The sequence below is a fragment of the Haliotis rufescens genome, unplaced genomic scaffold (genome assembly GCF_023055435.1).
Source record: "Haliotis rufescens isolate VD_foot unplaced genomic scaffold, xgHalRufe1.0.p SCAF_1, whole genome shotgun sequence".
NCBI classification, from domain to species: domain Eukaryota; kingdom Metazoa; phylum Mollusca; class Gastropoda; order Lepetellida; family Haliotidae; genus Haliotis; species Haliotis rufescens.
Window position 1 is genome coordinate 54,531,590 of NW_025963779.1, and position 15,861 is coordinate 54,547,450.

The 15,861-nt window shown below is 41.0% G+C and overlaps 2 protein-coding genes across 24 annotated transcripts in view; one reads left to right on the top strand and one right to left on the bottom strand.

The window, feature by feature from the left end:
• LOC124131557 (FERM domain-containing protein 3-like) overlaps nucleotides 1-2,755 on the bottom strand; it is a 91,254-nt gene extending 88,499 nt beyond the window's left edge. For 8 of the 23 annotated variants that reach the window (XM_046494906.2, XM_046494903.2, XM_046494902.2 and 5 more), the window contains exon 1: nucleotides 2,457-2,753. In XM_046494906.2, coding sequence (XP_046350862.2) covers nucleotides 2,457-2,555 — 99 coding nt within the window. In that variant the 5' untranslated portion in view covers nucleotides 2,556-2,753. Of the gene's footprint in view, nucleotides 1-2,456 lie in introns of all 23 variants that reach the window. The other 15 variants (XM_046494884.2, XM_046494885.2, XM_046494890.2 and 12 more) reach the window with 4 other exon arrangements.
• Nucleotides 2,756-2,956: 201 nt separating this feature from the next.
• Nucleotides 2,957-15,861, top strand: LOC124131559 (probable gluconokinase). The gene is made up of 5 exons (XM_046494907.2): nucleotides 2,957-3,081; nucleotides 10,191-10,221; nucleotides 11,540-11,626; nucleotides 12,687-12,730; nucleotides 14,171-15,861. Exons 1-5 carry the CDS (start codon nucleotides 3,044-3,046, stop codon nucleotides 14,526-14,528), a joined length of 558 nt encoding a protein of 185 aa, XP_046350863.1. The 5' UTR covers nucleotides 2,957-3,043; the 3' UTR covers nucleotides 14,529-15,861.

A 15,861-nucleotide genomic window follows, 5' to 3' on the forward strand; every position in this document is an offset into this window, starting at 1 on the left:
CTAATGATCCATTTGCCCCAACATGACATAATAATTCAAACGAAAGCTGCAGTGAATTAAATGAGCAAGTTCACAGTGGATATTTATTTTTGGGGAGCCAAGCTCAATTACAGCGACCATTCAGTTTTGAGTGGGCGGACAATGTTTGCTCACACCCACAAGCCTGATGTACTGTTACTCACAGGCTCCTTGTCACCGCCAGGGTGGGACACCAGGCACAGGGGTCCCGACCAGGATGGAAATTGGAATGTCCATTACAACAGGGCAAAAGGTGTATGTATCTTCTAACAGGACAGTATCAACCATTTCCCCTACATGTACGCATTCAGTACAACAATAATAAATATCTAACACGTTATCTCACTAGAACTGTTCTGGAAACGTAGCTGGTTAATTGGAAGATCTGACATTGATTTTCTAACAATTGTTGTTCCTTGGTATTTGTTTCTTAGACAATCAGATAATATTGAATAACCTTAACGGTATCTTTGTCTCGTCTGGAGCAGAAGGAGAGCTAAACCTCTGTCTCCACTAATTCAGGAATGGTTATGTATGTGAAGTTTCATACAGGAATGATACATGATGATATTTGGGTTATCATGGTTATAGCTAAAACGGCACCTCAGCAAAACCTCTACAGGGGGAAAACGGCACCGATTGGCGAAAACGGCCACTATTTCCTGGCGAAAACGGCACCTTATTATTTTTTACCTTGGTAAAATAAATGAAATTTAACTTAAATGGTAACTTGCAAACACCAATAATTGTGAAATGTTGAAACAAGTTTACATTAGAAATTAGCCTCTACTCCAACTATATTCCAACTTAGCCTGTACACTACTCAACTTATTGTGAAAACATAACATGCTTTGAAGTAAAATAAATGAAAATAAACTCACATCGTCTCTTACAAATACAAATAACAGCAAAATACCCTGTAAATACATCAAATACATCCAATAACATGTAAAAACATCCAATATCACGTAAATAAACTATATACACATGTATATTACTACATGTTCGTTCTTATCGTTATTAAAATAGAGGTGCCGTTTTCGCCCGAGAAATCGGTGATGTTTTAGCCTGCACCCTGATATTTAGCCAAACCACTTGAGGCTAACATCCTCAACATTATTTTCAGATAATTAAGAAAAACAGTAACTATTATCAACTATGCTTACTCAACTGAAACCAATTTGACTAGACTTTCGATTCAGCACTGTTCATACTACCGGTAGTTGCTTGTTAGTCACAGACTGAGTTGACAAGCAGACTGTCCACACCAAAAAATAATTCTGAAACATTGTACACCCTTTAGCTTGTTTCATTAAAAAATTGAATTAATTTGATACAATAATCTGTGCTGCTTCATGCTATGTACAGTGTTGTGAAAGACGATTTGACTACAACCAGATCAAGTTGACTCTTTAGCCACAAGTGTCATGATAATAACATGTAACATGTAAATTGCAATAGTATCATACCCAACATGTACTGATTACATTGCATGCTGAGATTAATTTCACTTGGCAAAATGGCTTCACTATTGTTAAATGTCCAACTTGACAAAGTATTTTCTAACAATAGAACATGTGTGTACATGATGTAATTAATCTATGTGAAATGATCTTCTGACCCAGGTTTGAATCAATATTAGACCATAAAGTGAATGTTGTCTTGATAGTACATGAAAATATTCAAGTTTCAAAAACATGTGACAATCTGCAAGCTTTCAAACCAAATTTTTTATTATACTGATGAAGTAACAGTACATTGGTCTGCAAATTTAAGATACGACTAAAACGTACATAGGGATCAGCATGATATAACGTGTATATACTATATTGGGAAGTAAACGATAATGAATAGCAGTTAGTTTTAAACAATGTTACACTTGAAGAATGTTACACTGGTAATACCCGATATATAACACTTCCCAACAATACACTCTACTACAGTTAGTTACGTTGAAAAACGTAACAGAAATAGTGCACCGTTACTTTGATCATACGGTTACATTGTAACTACTGTGCGTAGCTTTTGAAGACCTAATATCAAACTTTCAACAAGACTGGCCCACATGTTCACAGACCGTGAAAAACAATTTCGCTGCCTAGATAGCTTGCAGATGTGACGTCCCCAGCAAATATACACAATCCTGCAGCCGGCAAGGCGCAACCCTTAGGATTCTTTGAAGAGCGATTACCACTGTTAACGAAATCGCGCCTCAAATTGAAATTGGCGTGTGCATATCCCTACAAGGCCGGTAGAAAGCGTCTTTGATCGGGGTGGAGATATTGATAATTGCACAACCTTACGCTGTGTAAAACAGTGTCAAGGTGGTAGTTGTCAGGCTTAAAAGCCTCTAAAGCCTTGCCTTTGTTTACTATACAGCACCGGTAAACATCTGCATACTGCACATTTGCACTCTCTGGTCACTGAACATTACATACCTTGAAATTTAGTTGAATCGGTTCCGAATCGTCCAGAAAACGGATACTACATGAGTATTCCGTTTGAACTTCACCCTTCGTACTTCTTTTCCGGAACATTTTATCCGGTTTTGAGAACAATCCACACAAAAGATGCTGTCGCGAGAGAGAGAAGAAAAGCAAGGCTGGCTACCGCATCCAAGTTGTCGATGAATCTCCAACCTTGTTTCAAGATGGAGAGCGAAGCAGGTCACATGACTCAGCTAGGTCAAGGGTCAACGGTCACGGCAGGTGCTCCACAGCACGCTCAAGCCGGTTATCAGCTGGTTGTGCTGTGTCGGGGCTCTTGACGTTGGATTTTAACAGTGTATGATATAATTGGCACGTTGTTATCTATTATAATTTTATTTGTCTCTTATCTATTGGTGAACAGAGATATGCGATGATGAGTTTAGTTTTTTTTGCGCTGCGTTTGCCTCGTTTTGAGACAGATTCCGGAATGTAACACGTGGTAAACAGGTCTCAGGTAATCTACTGCATCCACGGCCTTGAACAGACAACACCGGCAAGCTGAAATAGACTACACTGAAAGCGGCAGCTATAGCACCATGATTGTAATCGTTATGGGGGTTTGTGGGTGTGGCAAGTATGTAACAGACAACTCAAGTGCACGTGCTGCTGGTACTGTGACGCAATATGCGCGGAAGCTGTAGCGCAGCTGTCAAATCACTCAATATTCCACTGCGCACGATTTCACTGCATGTACCGCACAGTTTCAATCAGGATTAATGGACAAGTAATGCTTCAATAAGCACGTGGCGCACGCGATCCACGCGCATGCTGCCAATACAAGGTCACCGCAGTGTAAATTGTTTGTCATGAATAATCGACTATCCTCGAATGAGGAAAACTTTGGATTATCAAATTCAATTCAAATGTTTTTTGTATGATTGGCAAGAACCCAAAATACTTGAAGTATTAACAAGACAGTACAGTGTAACATTCCAAGTAGAATCACATGTTTCAATTCTGGTCTTCAAGGCATATTTGAAATATAACATGACAGATTTAAAATTTTGATCATTTAAGGTTGCCATAAGTCAAATAAATTGGTAGACTGACGGTTGCATTACATATTTATTTGGGATGTATTGCTTTCGATTATATGTGAAGGATGGACATAAATAGATGAACTGATACAGATCTTTGATTTTGTTTGCATTACAATATGTACATAATCTTACAGGTGTTGGAATTTTGTGGTGTCTTCCAGTATTAATGTTAAGTCTTGTACACCCAACTGGAGCACGGGCAAAATGGGTAGCAAATGTACAGGTAGAATCTATTATATTTTCAACTGCTTCTAGGCTTATCTTAAAAGGTGTATGATATTCATATCTAGTTCTAGATGATAATATATTGGTCCATTCTTGGCTGTACATATCTTTTAATCTGGCTTGAAAAAGGTTAAGAAAACTAACTATCGTATTCGACGTAATAAGCGCCAACAGCGATATTTGCTAATATATTGGCTAGTGAACAATCCCAATAAAATCTTCTGATTGATCAATGTACACAAGACTTATTTTTTTCGTGTATAATACGTGTTATATGCATCCTTAATAATGGGAAATTAAATTCTGGAAAAATATATCTGGCGTATATAAACATGTCAGGTTGTCAGCATAAACCACAAAATTTTCGATCTTTCAACTCTGTTGTTTTCCACCAAAATAATATTCTAATAAGAGCCCCCCATTTCTAATTTTGAGAGTGCTCTGGGCACTTATTATGTCGAATACGGTATACATCCAACATCTTGGTAAACCCAAGCACATCCAAGACCTGAACTAAACAGAATAAGTCTAAAATTACTTGCCCAGTTCTGTCTACCTACTGAATCGAAATTAAACAACATTTCATGTGCCTAATGCAGAAGTCTATTAGATGAAATATAAAGTAGTTTTAGCCAGTATTTAATGCATTTCCCCAAACTGTTTATAAAGAATGGGTACCGTCCACATTCCCCTTAAGCCATTACATTGAAGGTGTTAAGTATTGTACCAAGAGGTTTTTTGCAGACCCTTTCTACTACCTCTCATCTTTGATGTCCCAATATTTTGCATCCATAAAGAAGGATGGGTTTAAGTTTTTAATCAAATATTTTGAAAAATGTTCCAAGTGTGATTTTTTCACATGTTCAAACCAATTTTCAAACATTTATTAACAAGCTTTTCCTATTTAACGACAAATGTGATAGATCTGTTGTTAATTTAAAGATGGAGTGATCATGAGTCCAAGGTACGTATATTCTGACACAATTTCTACAAGTTCATTACGATAATACCATTTCTCACGTTGTTTAACAATTCCACCTTTACAAAAAAACAATTATTTTAGTTTTAGTCAGATTAACATTTAAGTTCAAGCCTGAACAATGATTATCTCGAATATTCAGTAGCTCTTGTACCCCACTTACTCAATCAGAAATAAAAATAACATCAGCAGCAGACATCAATAGAAAAAATTCATGTAAGTCTGGGAATAATTGTACTCCTCTTCGACAAGTATTAAGAAATAAATTGTGAAAATAAAATTGGGCTTAATACACAGCCCTGTTTAATTCCAATAGTGAGGTCGAAACACTCCGTAAAACCAGCGTTTCACCACACACATGCTGTAACAGACGAGTACACAGACTGAATCATATTCAACATATTAACAGGCAGGCTAAATTTGTGGAGAACAAATAATTTTTTTTCTATCTACAGAATCAAATCCTTTTTTAGGTCTACAAATGCAACATAAAATCTACCTCTACATTTATTTAAGTATTTGTTTATACAAGCAGTAATGTTAAAAAATGATGTGTTGGTGCATACAATATGATTATGCAGTCACTGACCTGAGTGGAAATATAAATTTCAGAAACATTTTTTATTTTAAATAAGTTACTTGAAGGGAATTAAGAATGATTAATGATTTAAAGATGGTGACAAAGTTTACTCAGCATGTCTTTCAACAAATACGTTGTAAATTATGAAGTTTAGTCCTGACCAGTTTACAGTGTTACATAAGTTATCCAAGCTACCCTTTATACTCATTCGCTACTTAAAGTTTTACAACTCTCACCATTCGAGCAGTAACTGATAATTACGCAAATTGCATGCAGAATGTCTCTATTTGCACCCAGTTTAAGACACTAAGTGTAACATGTAGACCCACACCAGGGATGTATCTAGAATCCAAACTAGTAGCCCTTGGCAAGCAAATTGGGACAAACAATTGATATTTTGTTCACAATTGGGATTTTTCTTATTTTCTTAAATTCAGAGGTCTTTTAACATTTAATTTGTATATTAACATTAGATTCAATAATGTTTTGTTTCTTGTTTGATGACACACTTAGCAATCTGCAAGCTATATGACAGTGGTCTGTATATAATAGGGTCTGGCTCAGTCAACCCAGTGATTGATATCATGAGCATCAATTCACACAATTGGGATATATTGACATGCATGAACCAAGTCAGCAAGCCTGATCACCCGATCCAGTTAGTCATTATTTGAGAGTTGTGGCTTTTGAATCCTGGTTCGCCCCAATTATGTTTCGGGGTTTGTCAGCACCATACCCATGCTCATTGTTTTCCCAATGTGTTAAACGTCTGAGATCTCACTCACTCACTCACTCACTCACTCACTCACTCACTCACACACACACACACACACACACACACACACTAGGAGAAAACAGGTTTTAAGCCTCAACCATATACCAGTGTAGTTCGGGTGGTCTGATCCTATAAATCTTTGTCTCCTGGGTTACATAAGCTGAAGTTTTAACAATATTTGACTTCAGTGGGTGAAACTGGCCTGCATATGTCTCTTTCTAATGAATTTCATTATAACGACCAAACAAACTGAGGTATTCAGCTCTTCTTCTTCCAAAATTAAGGTTGGAAAAATGAGAGGTTTTCAGAGCTACAGATAAGCTGCATATTTGCCTAAAATCCCCCCCTAACCCCAACCCCCAAATATTTGAAAGCCAATTACTTTCAATCAACTTGCATACAGAAATGCATGCAATGAAAAACTCAAATGTATAAAAACAGCAGCATAAATACTCAATGAAGCTCTTTCAGCATGCATACAACGGAGCTGATTTCCGAAACACAATTACTAGCTAACCTACTTTCTGAGTCAAGCCTATAGTTAGAACCGTTATATACATCTATTTTTTATTTTTTATTTTTTTTAAATCTCAAAATGTTTACTCATTTTGGGAAAAAAACAATAGAGTGATGAAGAGATGAGTGAAAAGATACAGGTTACCCAATGAAAAATGTAATGAACTGCTTAAAATAGAAACCTTCGAGTAAAAACTCAATTGCTCAAAAAGTTATCTGGAGCTCTAGGTTTTCATTTCTCATAATAGGAGTTGAAAATCTAAAATATGAGAGCGATGCTGAGATTAGGACTCTACACCAAGCCTGATTCATAGCACTTAAACATATAACTTAAATAATTAAGGAAAATAAAATTCAAGACTTATTAAGGTTATTTTCTAAACAAATTAAAACATTCCCTTTTCCAAAACATATGTTTACGGGGCTATGTATCTAATTGCATTAATTCCTGTTGGAATTTGGTTGTTGGTTTGGTGTGTTGCAGTTCTCATATAGGAAGGTCCATGTGGTAGAATCTTACTGATGTGAGTTATCACACACACTGCACACATGAAATACTATTAGCATACTGTCATGTCGTTGCAAATTTGAAATGGGAGAATTTCCCATTTCCCGTTAGTCATAGGCACGTTGATAAGCATTACACATAATGATTTAGGCATGTCAGTAACAGCCCGAACTTGTGTGTGGGGAAAAATTGCTTCAGCAAAGTGAAGAAGCCATGTTTTTCAAATGATTAAGTCCTCAGCAATGACATTAACATACTAGACCTTAGCATGCATGATATGATTGTATGAGTTGCTTCCCCTTCATTAGAATCCCATGTGGAACACTTGTATGATGGAAGAGCAGGGGTTGCAAGAATTTAGTTCATTTTGAACTAGATGAGTTTATATTTGACTTTTTATGAAATCTGTCTTATTCCATGTACTGATACATCTCAAACAGAATATTCAGAAGCATTGGGTGGGGTAGCCGGAGGGTAAAGCGTTCTCTCATCACTCAGAAGGCCTGTTTGATTTCCTCACATGGGTAGATTGTGTGAAGCCTAGTCCTCGTTTTCCCTTCCACGATGGTGCTAGAATATTGATAAAACTTGCAGGAAACCATACTCACTACCTATTAGGAAACATATGGCCATGCTGAGAAAAGCAGAAATTGTGTCTTAGAAGTGACTGTCCTTTTGGTATAATCTGTACACAAGGATCTTAGCATCACTTTTTTCTCTGCCGTTTGAGACATATCTTCATATTATGATAATGTTTCTACAATACAGAAATTCAGCCACTCTCTCCACTCCACACCGTCTCTCCACTCCTCCTCTCCACACTGTCTCTCCCCTGCTCCACTCCACACCGTCTCTCCGCTCCTCCACTCCACACTGTCTCTCCACTCCTCTCCACTCCACACTGTCTCTCCACTCCTCCACTCCACACTGTCTCTCCACTCCTCCACTCCACACCGTCTCTCCACTCCTCCACTCAACACCGTCTCTCCACTCCTCCACTCCACACTGTCTCTCCGCTCCTCCACTCCACACCGTCTCTCCACTCCTCCACTCCACACTGTCTCTCCACTCCTCTCCACTCCACACTGTCTCTCCACTCCTCCACTCCACACCGTCTCTCCACTCCTCCTCTCCACACTGTCTCTCCACTCCTCCACCCTCCACTCCACACCTCTCCCCGCCTCCGCTCCACACTGTCTCTCCCCTCCTCCACTCCACACTGTCTCTCCCCTCCTCCACTCCACACCGTCTCTCCCCTCCTCCACTCCACACCGGGGGCACGGGTGGCCCAGTCGTCTAAGGCGCCGCGATTCGCTGTGCAGAGTTGCGTCCCTTGGGCACGCCAGAAACCTATGATTGTGGGTTCGAATCCCGGTTCGCCCCGATTATGTTTCTAGGTTTGTCAGCACCATACCCGTGCTCGTGGGTTTCAGCGAAGTGGTAAACGTCTGAGACCTGCATCACTTCGGGCTTTCCTCCCACATTAAGCTGACACGCCGCGATATAACTGGAATATTGTTAAAAGCGGCGTTAAACCAAACTCACTCACTCACTCACTCCACTCCACACCTCTCCCCTCCTCCACTCCACACTGTCTCTCCCCTCCTCCACTCCACACCGTCTCTCCACTCCTCCACTCCACACTGTCTCTTCACTCCTCCACTCCACACCGTCTCTCCACTCCTCCACTCCACACCGTCTCTCCACTCCTCCACTCCACACTGTCTCTCCCCTCCTCCACTCCACACTGTCTCTCCACTCCTCCACTCCACACCGTCTCTCCACTCCTCCACTCCACACCGTCTCTCCACTCCTCCACTCCACACTGTCTCTCCCCTGCTCCACTCCACACTGTCTCTCCCCTCCTCCACTCCACACCGTCTCTCCACTCCTCCACTCCACACTGTCTCTCCACTCTTCCACTCCACACCGTCTCTCCACTCTTCCACTCCACACTGTCTCTCCCCTCCTCCACTCCACACTGTCTCTCCACTCCTCACCGTCTCTCCACTCCTCCGCTCCACACTGTCTCTCCCCTCCTCCACTCCACACCGTCTCTCCACTCCACACTGTCTCTCCACTCCTCCACTCCACACCGTCTCTCTACTCCTCCACTCCACACCGTCTCTCCCCTCCTCCACTCCACACTGTCTCTCCCCTCCTCCACTCCACACCGTCTCTCCACTCCACACTGTCTCTCTACTCCTCCACTCCACACCGTCTCTCCGCTCCTCCACTCCACACCATCTCTCCCCTCCTCCACTCCACACTGTCTCTCCCCTCCTCCACTCCACACTGTCTCTCCACTCCTCCACTCCACACCTCTCCCCTCCTCCACTCCACACTGTCTCTCCCCTCCTCCACTCCACACTGTCTCTCCACTCCTCCACTCCACACCGTCTCTCCGCTCCTCCACTCCACACCATCTCTCCCCTCCTCCACTCCACACTGTCTCTCCACTACCCACTCCTCCACTCCACACTGTCTCTCCCCTCCTCCACTCCACACCGTCTCTCCACTCCTCCACTCCACACCTCTCCCCTCCTCCACTCCACACCGTCTCTCCACTCCTCCACTCCACACCTCTCCCCTCCTCCACTCCACACTGTCTCTCCCCTCCTCCACTCCACACCGTCTCTCCACACCTCTCCACTCCACACCTCTCCAATCTCTACTCACTGTCACGTTTGTCATCCTGCTCAATATATAACTTTTAGAAAGCGTGAACACTTCCTTAAACAAGTCAACTAATGTTGATTTTCACACATTGTTAACTTGGTGCCCAAGTCAGTCAGATATCTAATGAATCTGTTGTCACAGTATATTGGTGGCACAGTCAGTCTTTCATTAGGAAAAAAAAAATTGCCTGACTTTGAATACATTTCAAAGCCCTGCTGCTGGCTTTCTTAATATTGGAAAATATATGTATATATACTACTCGAAAGAAGTTAAAAGCACCCAATGTTTTCAAAGGACAATAGTTAATCTGCCATATCCATGAAATAAAGTGAAATGTGATCTCTACTCTCAATTGTTTTTGTTCTTTTTTGATATTTTCAGAACCACAGTAGGAGAAGCCCTTGCAGAGAAGGTAAAATACAAATGGTATACCTTGAGTGAGTGAGTGAGTGAGTATGGTTTTACGCCACTTTTAGGAACATTCCAGCAATATCATGGCGGGGACCCCAGAAAGGTATACCTTGAAAAACTGGTAACTCTTATATGTGACAAGCAGCCATCATGATGCCATGCATCTTGTTACTCTGTGGGGACGTGGGTTAGTGTAGGTCCTGAAGACTTGTCATAAGGAGGGCTGACTAGATTGGTGAGTGAGTGAGTGAGTTGGGTTTAACACTGCTTTTAACAGTATTCCAGTTATATCATGGCGTGTCGGCTTAATGTGGGAGGAAAGCCTGAAGTGATGCAGGTCTCAGACATTTGCCACTTCGGTGAAACCCACGAGCATGGGTATGGTGCTGACAAACCCAGAAACATAATGGAGGCGAACCAGGATTCGAACCCACAATCATAGGTTTCTGGCATGTCCAAGGGATGCACCTCTGCACAGCAAATCGCGGTGCCCTAGACGACTAGGCCACCCATGCCCCCTGACTATATTGGATCAGGGGGCATGGTTGGTTACTTGTCATTGTACTTAGAGGGATCTTGCTTATGTCAAACCCATGCTTGCTGTGAAAGTCAACTATGCTTGTCGTAAGAGGCGACTAACGTGATTGGGTGGTCAGACTCGCTGACTTGGTTGATACATGTCATCATATCCCAATTGTGTGGATCGATGCTAATGATGTTAGTCACAGGATTATCTGGTCCAGGCTTGATTATTTACAGACTGCCATCACATTGCTGAAATATTGCTGTGTTCAGTGTTAAACAACACACGAACAAACACTGGCTTATTAACAAAAAAGCCTGGTTTATTTACAGGTCACACTTACAGGTGTTAGAGTTCAAAGAAAACACTGTTTGTTGTAACGGTTCATTAATATGAGTAAAAGTAAAATTAGCCAGCTTGGATTGTATACACCCCAGAGAGTTGAGAATGTTAACTGGAAAGGATTACATGTCCACTTGTTGGAGAACAAATGAACCGCATTTGAGCAGATACTAGTATCTGGATAGGTGTGGTAAGTTCTACGTAATATATGCAGGTTTCTTAAGACAGGTCATATGTTTTTGTATATCGCGTGCACGCGTTTTATGACATTTGTTTAAAAAAATTCGAAACAAAATCAAGCAAACTAACATTCAAGTGAGCTACAGTGCCTGTATGTATTAAACTGATTGGGAAAATTCATTGGCTCATCATTTTCCTGATGAAAACAACCTATTTATAAAGTTCGGAGTAACTGTTTGAAGATGAGTAAAATGTCCATACATCTGGGTTTTAGCTGCAGTGTGAATTTGCTGATGCTGATGACTTCCATCCTGAGGCAAACAAGGTGAAGATGGGCCAGGCTATACCACTAACAGATGAGGTGGGTAGATGGAAATATAATGTATGGCTATTAACAGTTTGGAAAGTGCTTTAGCACCCTCAATATCATTTGCTGATCTTAAACCCAGGTAATTTTTTTTTTGTATTTTCTCTCTTTAGTAAAAGTATTTATAATAATTTGATTCTTATGTACCATGTGACCTCGTTTGGCCTTGACCTCTGCAGCTTGAAGAATAAGAGACTAGATTCCCCTCTGAGATGCCATGGCCTGTACAAAAAAAAAGTAATGACGGAAACAATATTTGAGTTGAAAAAGTGCTTATTTATTAAAAAGCTGCTAGAACTATTCATAACTTCAGATTCGAGTGGAACATGAAAAACTAGAAATTGATTTTTGCAAACCTAAACAAGCATATTATCACTAGGCCATTCTTTTATGAATGGTCCTACCCTTCATTTTGTAAAAGTAGAAAAAAAATTGTTTGTTTGTTTTTTAATGCCTCACTCACTAGCAATATTCCAACTATATGACAGCGGTCTGTAAATAATCGAGTATGGACCAGACAATCTAGTGATTGACATCATGACCATCAATCCATGCAATTGGGATACGATGACATGCATTAACCAAGTCAGGGAGCCTAATCACCCAATCCGGTTAGTCGCCTCTTACGACAACCAGTGTCACTTTTTACAGCAAGCATGGTTTGCTGAAGACCTATTCAACCCCGGATCTTCTCGGGTCAAGTAGAAATAAAGTCACAAACCACTGTGTTGATCACAGAACTAACCCTCAGAACAGGTCCCCAGGACCATGCTTGTTGTAAGAGCTGACTTAAATTATGTTTGTGTGGTTTCAATGTGTGACCAGGATGATCTTTGCTCATGATATCAACCATTTGTTTGCCTGTCCTATTACTTTATACAGCTGACTATTGCTGAATTCTGTGTAAAGTAATAGCCAGTGTCTTCAGAGACTAATGATGGGTGGTCTCTGGCATACTGGCTCACTGTGATATGACTGCAAGACTGTTCAAAGCAGGATTAACCAAGCTCACTGTCACATGTTATGTATATTGATAAAGGATGATATTTTGCAGGACCGAATTCCCTGGCTCATCTCAATCCACCATTACATCATGAGGTAGGTACTGAGCTGTATAACTGTCAGTAAGCACTCCTCATACCCAGTGTCTATCTTGTTGTGTATTTGTTATTTAGCGCCACACTCAGCAATATTCCAGGTCTCTGTTCCACAAAGCGATCTTTGGGCTACTATTATAAGTCTCTGTTCCACAAAGCGATCTTTGGGCTACTATTATAAGTCTCTGTTCCACAAAGCGATCTTTGGGCTACTATTATAAGTCTCTGTTCCACAAAGCGATCTTTGGGCTACTATTATAAGTCTCTGTTCCACAAAGCGATCTTTGGGCTACTATTATAAGTCTCTGTTCCACAAAGCGATCTTTGGGCTACTATTATAAGTCTCTGTTCCACAAAGCGATCTTTGGGCTACTATTATAAGTCTCTGTTCTAGTATCAGAGTTATGATATTCTTAGTGATATATGACAGCAGCCTGTAAATAATCTAGTCTGGACCAGACTATCCAGTGATTGATATTGTAACGATCCATACTATCAACCAGTCACTGAACCTAACACCCGATCCATTTGGTCCCCTCTTATGACTACGTGGTAGTGTCTTTCTAGTGTCCAGTGTTCTAGTAGAATAGGTCTTCAGCAAACCATGCTTGTCGTAAGAGGCCACTAACAGGATGAGGTAGTCAGGCTCGCTGACTTGGTTGATGCATGTCATCGTATCCCAATTGCGTGGATTGATGCGCATGATGTCAATCACAGGTTTGTCTGGTCCATACTCAATCATTTACAGCCTGCCATCATATTGCTGGAATATTGCTGAGTGCGGCGTTAAACAACAAACAAACAAACAAATCCAGTGTACTATCAATGTGTTTCACACATATTGTGTAGTCCTTTACGCCACTTTGCATGTATGCTTTATTACCTTGTATTTATTGCCCCAGTTTATTATTTATTACATTTTCAACCTGATTTTTTCAAAATTTGAGGGGGGATTATAATTTTATACTATTTATTTTGCAAATAAACTGTTTGGGGTTTCACTGTACATGCACTATCTTCAGATGTGATTCACATGAAGCATGGATTTTTGAATAAAGGTAATCAAAGAAAGTAACACAGTCATGATTTTCTCGGTCTCAAGGTGTTCGGTTGTGAGTGAGTGAGTGAGGTAATGCTTTACGTCACATCGGCAATATGTTCGGTTGTGAGACTGTAAGGATGATACCTACTAATTAGTTTACCCTGATCACTTGGAGACAATAACTCTGTCCATACAGTTTATTAAAACTGCTAGGCCTGAGTTTGAAGGCCCTCTATATTCCATAGCAATGTCACATCAGGGGACACAAAAAATGGACCTGGATTCAAACCTGGGTTTTGAGCAAATGATTGAACTAATAGGCTATCCCACAACCCCTAATTTCACTGAAATAGTTATATGCTGTTCATTGAAGTAAAGAGTCAATCACTTGCTCCACAGATTATTCACAGAAGGAAACAATGGAATTGTCACTTGCTCTGCACTGAAGAAAATGTATCGGGGCATACTCGCATCAGGGGAGGTAACTCCAAACAAGGATTATGCTGAGAAACTTCCAGTTCTGTTTGTGTATTTGAAGGGAGACCGTGACCTCCTTAATCAACGTATGGAAGGCCGTTCAGGCCATTTTATGCCAGTATCTCTCTTGGATTCACAGCTAGCTACACTAGAAGAACCAGATGCATCCGAGAAGGCTGTAACAGTTTCCATTGATAACAGCGTTGATGACATTGTAGCGATGGTTGTGAAGGAGTGCGAGAAAACTCTGGGTAGGTCCATGAACAGTGAGGATTCATAACTGTGGGTGGATTTTTAACTTTAACAAGTCCACTAGCGATTGAGTGGGGAATAAACTGTTCAAGGCATATTAATTTATCACAGATGATTAACTGGATTACTGTTCAGTGGTAGCACAATATCATATCCAATGTTAACTGGTTAACCAAGAATGGATGAAAGTTTGAGATGCTCATTGCGAGGTGTGACGGGGTGCACCTGTGTCCGTTGACAAGTCGATGCAGAGCAGGGTCACAGAAGAATACTATTGCATACAACTACCGGTACACAGGACCCCACCCTGGTTTTGTAAAAGCCACCACCAGCAGATCATGCAAACTTTATTTGATCACATACAGTTTATGCACCAGATGCCTTATTGACAGGATCTAGCCATGTTCCTCTCCTTCACCTACTTTCTGGGGTCCTGCCCCTCTGGAGCAATGATGCAGGGTAATTCCTATATATACTGAAAACCTATGAAAACGCTATGCAGGGTGCAGATGGTGTGTATTTTATTACAGCGTAAAATAACAATTGAAAGACTGTGTCAACTCTGCCATTTTTTTAGGGTGGTTACCGTTGATTTCAAACCCTCTGTCAAAGATCGTCCCACAAGTGTTCAATTGGATTCATGTCAGGTGACAATTGGATTCATATCGGGTCTTCCTCCAAAGCGATCCCTTTCCATAACACAGTTGTCAGCAAAGTGTTCTCCTCCTACGTCGATAGATACGGCGACGCCCATCCAGAAAACGTTTGTGTGTAACTGGACTCCTGAGAGAAGACGACATTTTCCCATGGTGTATTCTGCAGGTAGCCACCATTAGCTGCCCATCACAGTCTGGCAACCCTGTGTCAGTGAAGCAGGGTCTGGCCTTGATAAGGTTGATGGCACGTATGCCAAACGCAGCCAGGCACCTCGCAGATGGTCTGAGGTTTTGAACCCGAACTGTCACATGGGGACACTTATACCTCACAGCACTATCATGAAGTTTAACAAATTTGGGGGCAATTGCTCTTTTCACAAGTGCACTTATCAAAAGCAATTGCGTTTTCAATGGCTTTTAGTATACATGTGCTTTAATGGTTACACAATATTTGATTTTCAAATTGGTACAATTAATATTAGAAACTGAACTGGCTTTGTTGAGATGTACAGGGTATTGGTGATGGTGAGCACATGCGTTATGAACCGAGTTCAAACGTTTACTATTTAGACATGGCTGCCAACATAGGCCAGACGTGTGGTAATGTCTACACAGAGTCCTTTAGTCTTAATCAGGATTAAGGATCGTTGACAAGCCTCAACCTGGAAGAGTCCAGAAGCCACATCTCCATCCTCCCCCCCCCCC

Bases quoted from the DNA above. Each gene is read 5' to 3' on its own strand.
- LOC124131559 (XM_046494907.2), top strand. From the start codon at position 3,044: ATGATTGTAATCGTTATGGGGGTTTGTGGGTGTGGCAA. The intron at 10,222-11,539 runs GTAAAATACAAA...TCTGGGTTTTAG, and splicing joins GAGAAGCCCTTGCAGAGAAG to CTGCAGTGTGAATTTGCTGA. The intron at 11,627-12,686 runs GTGGGTAGATGG...GATATTTTGCAG, and splicing joins CTATACCACTAACAGATGAG to GACCGAATTCCCTGGCTCAT.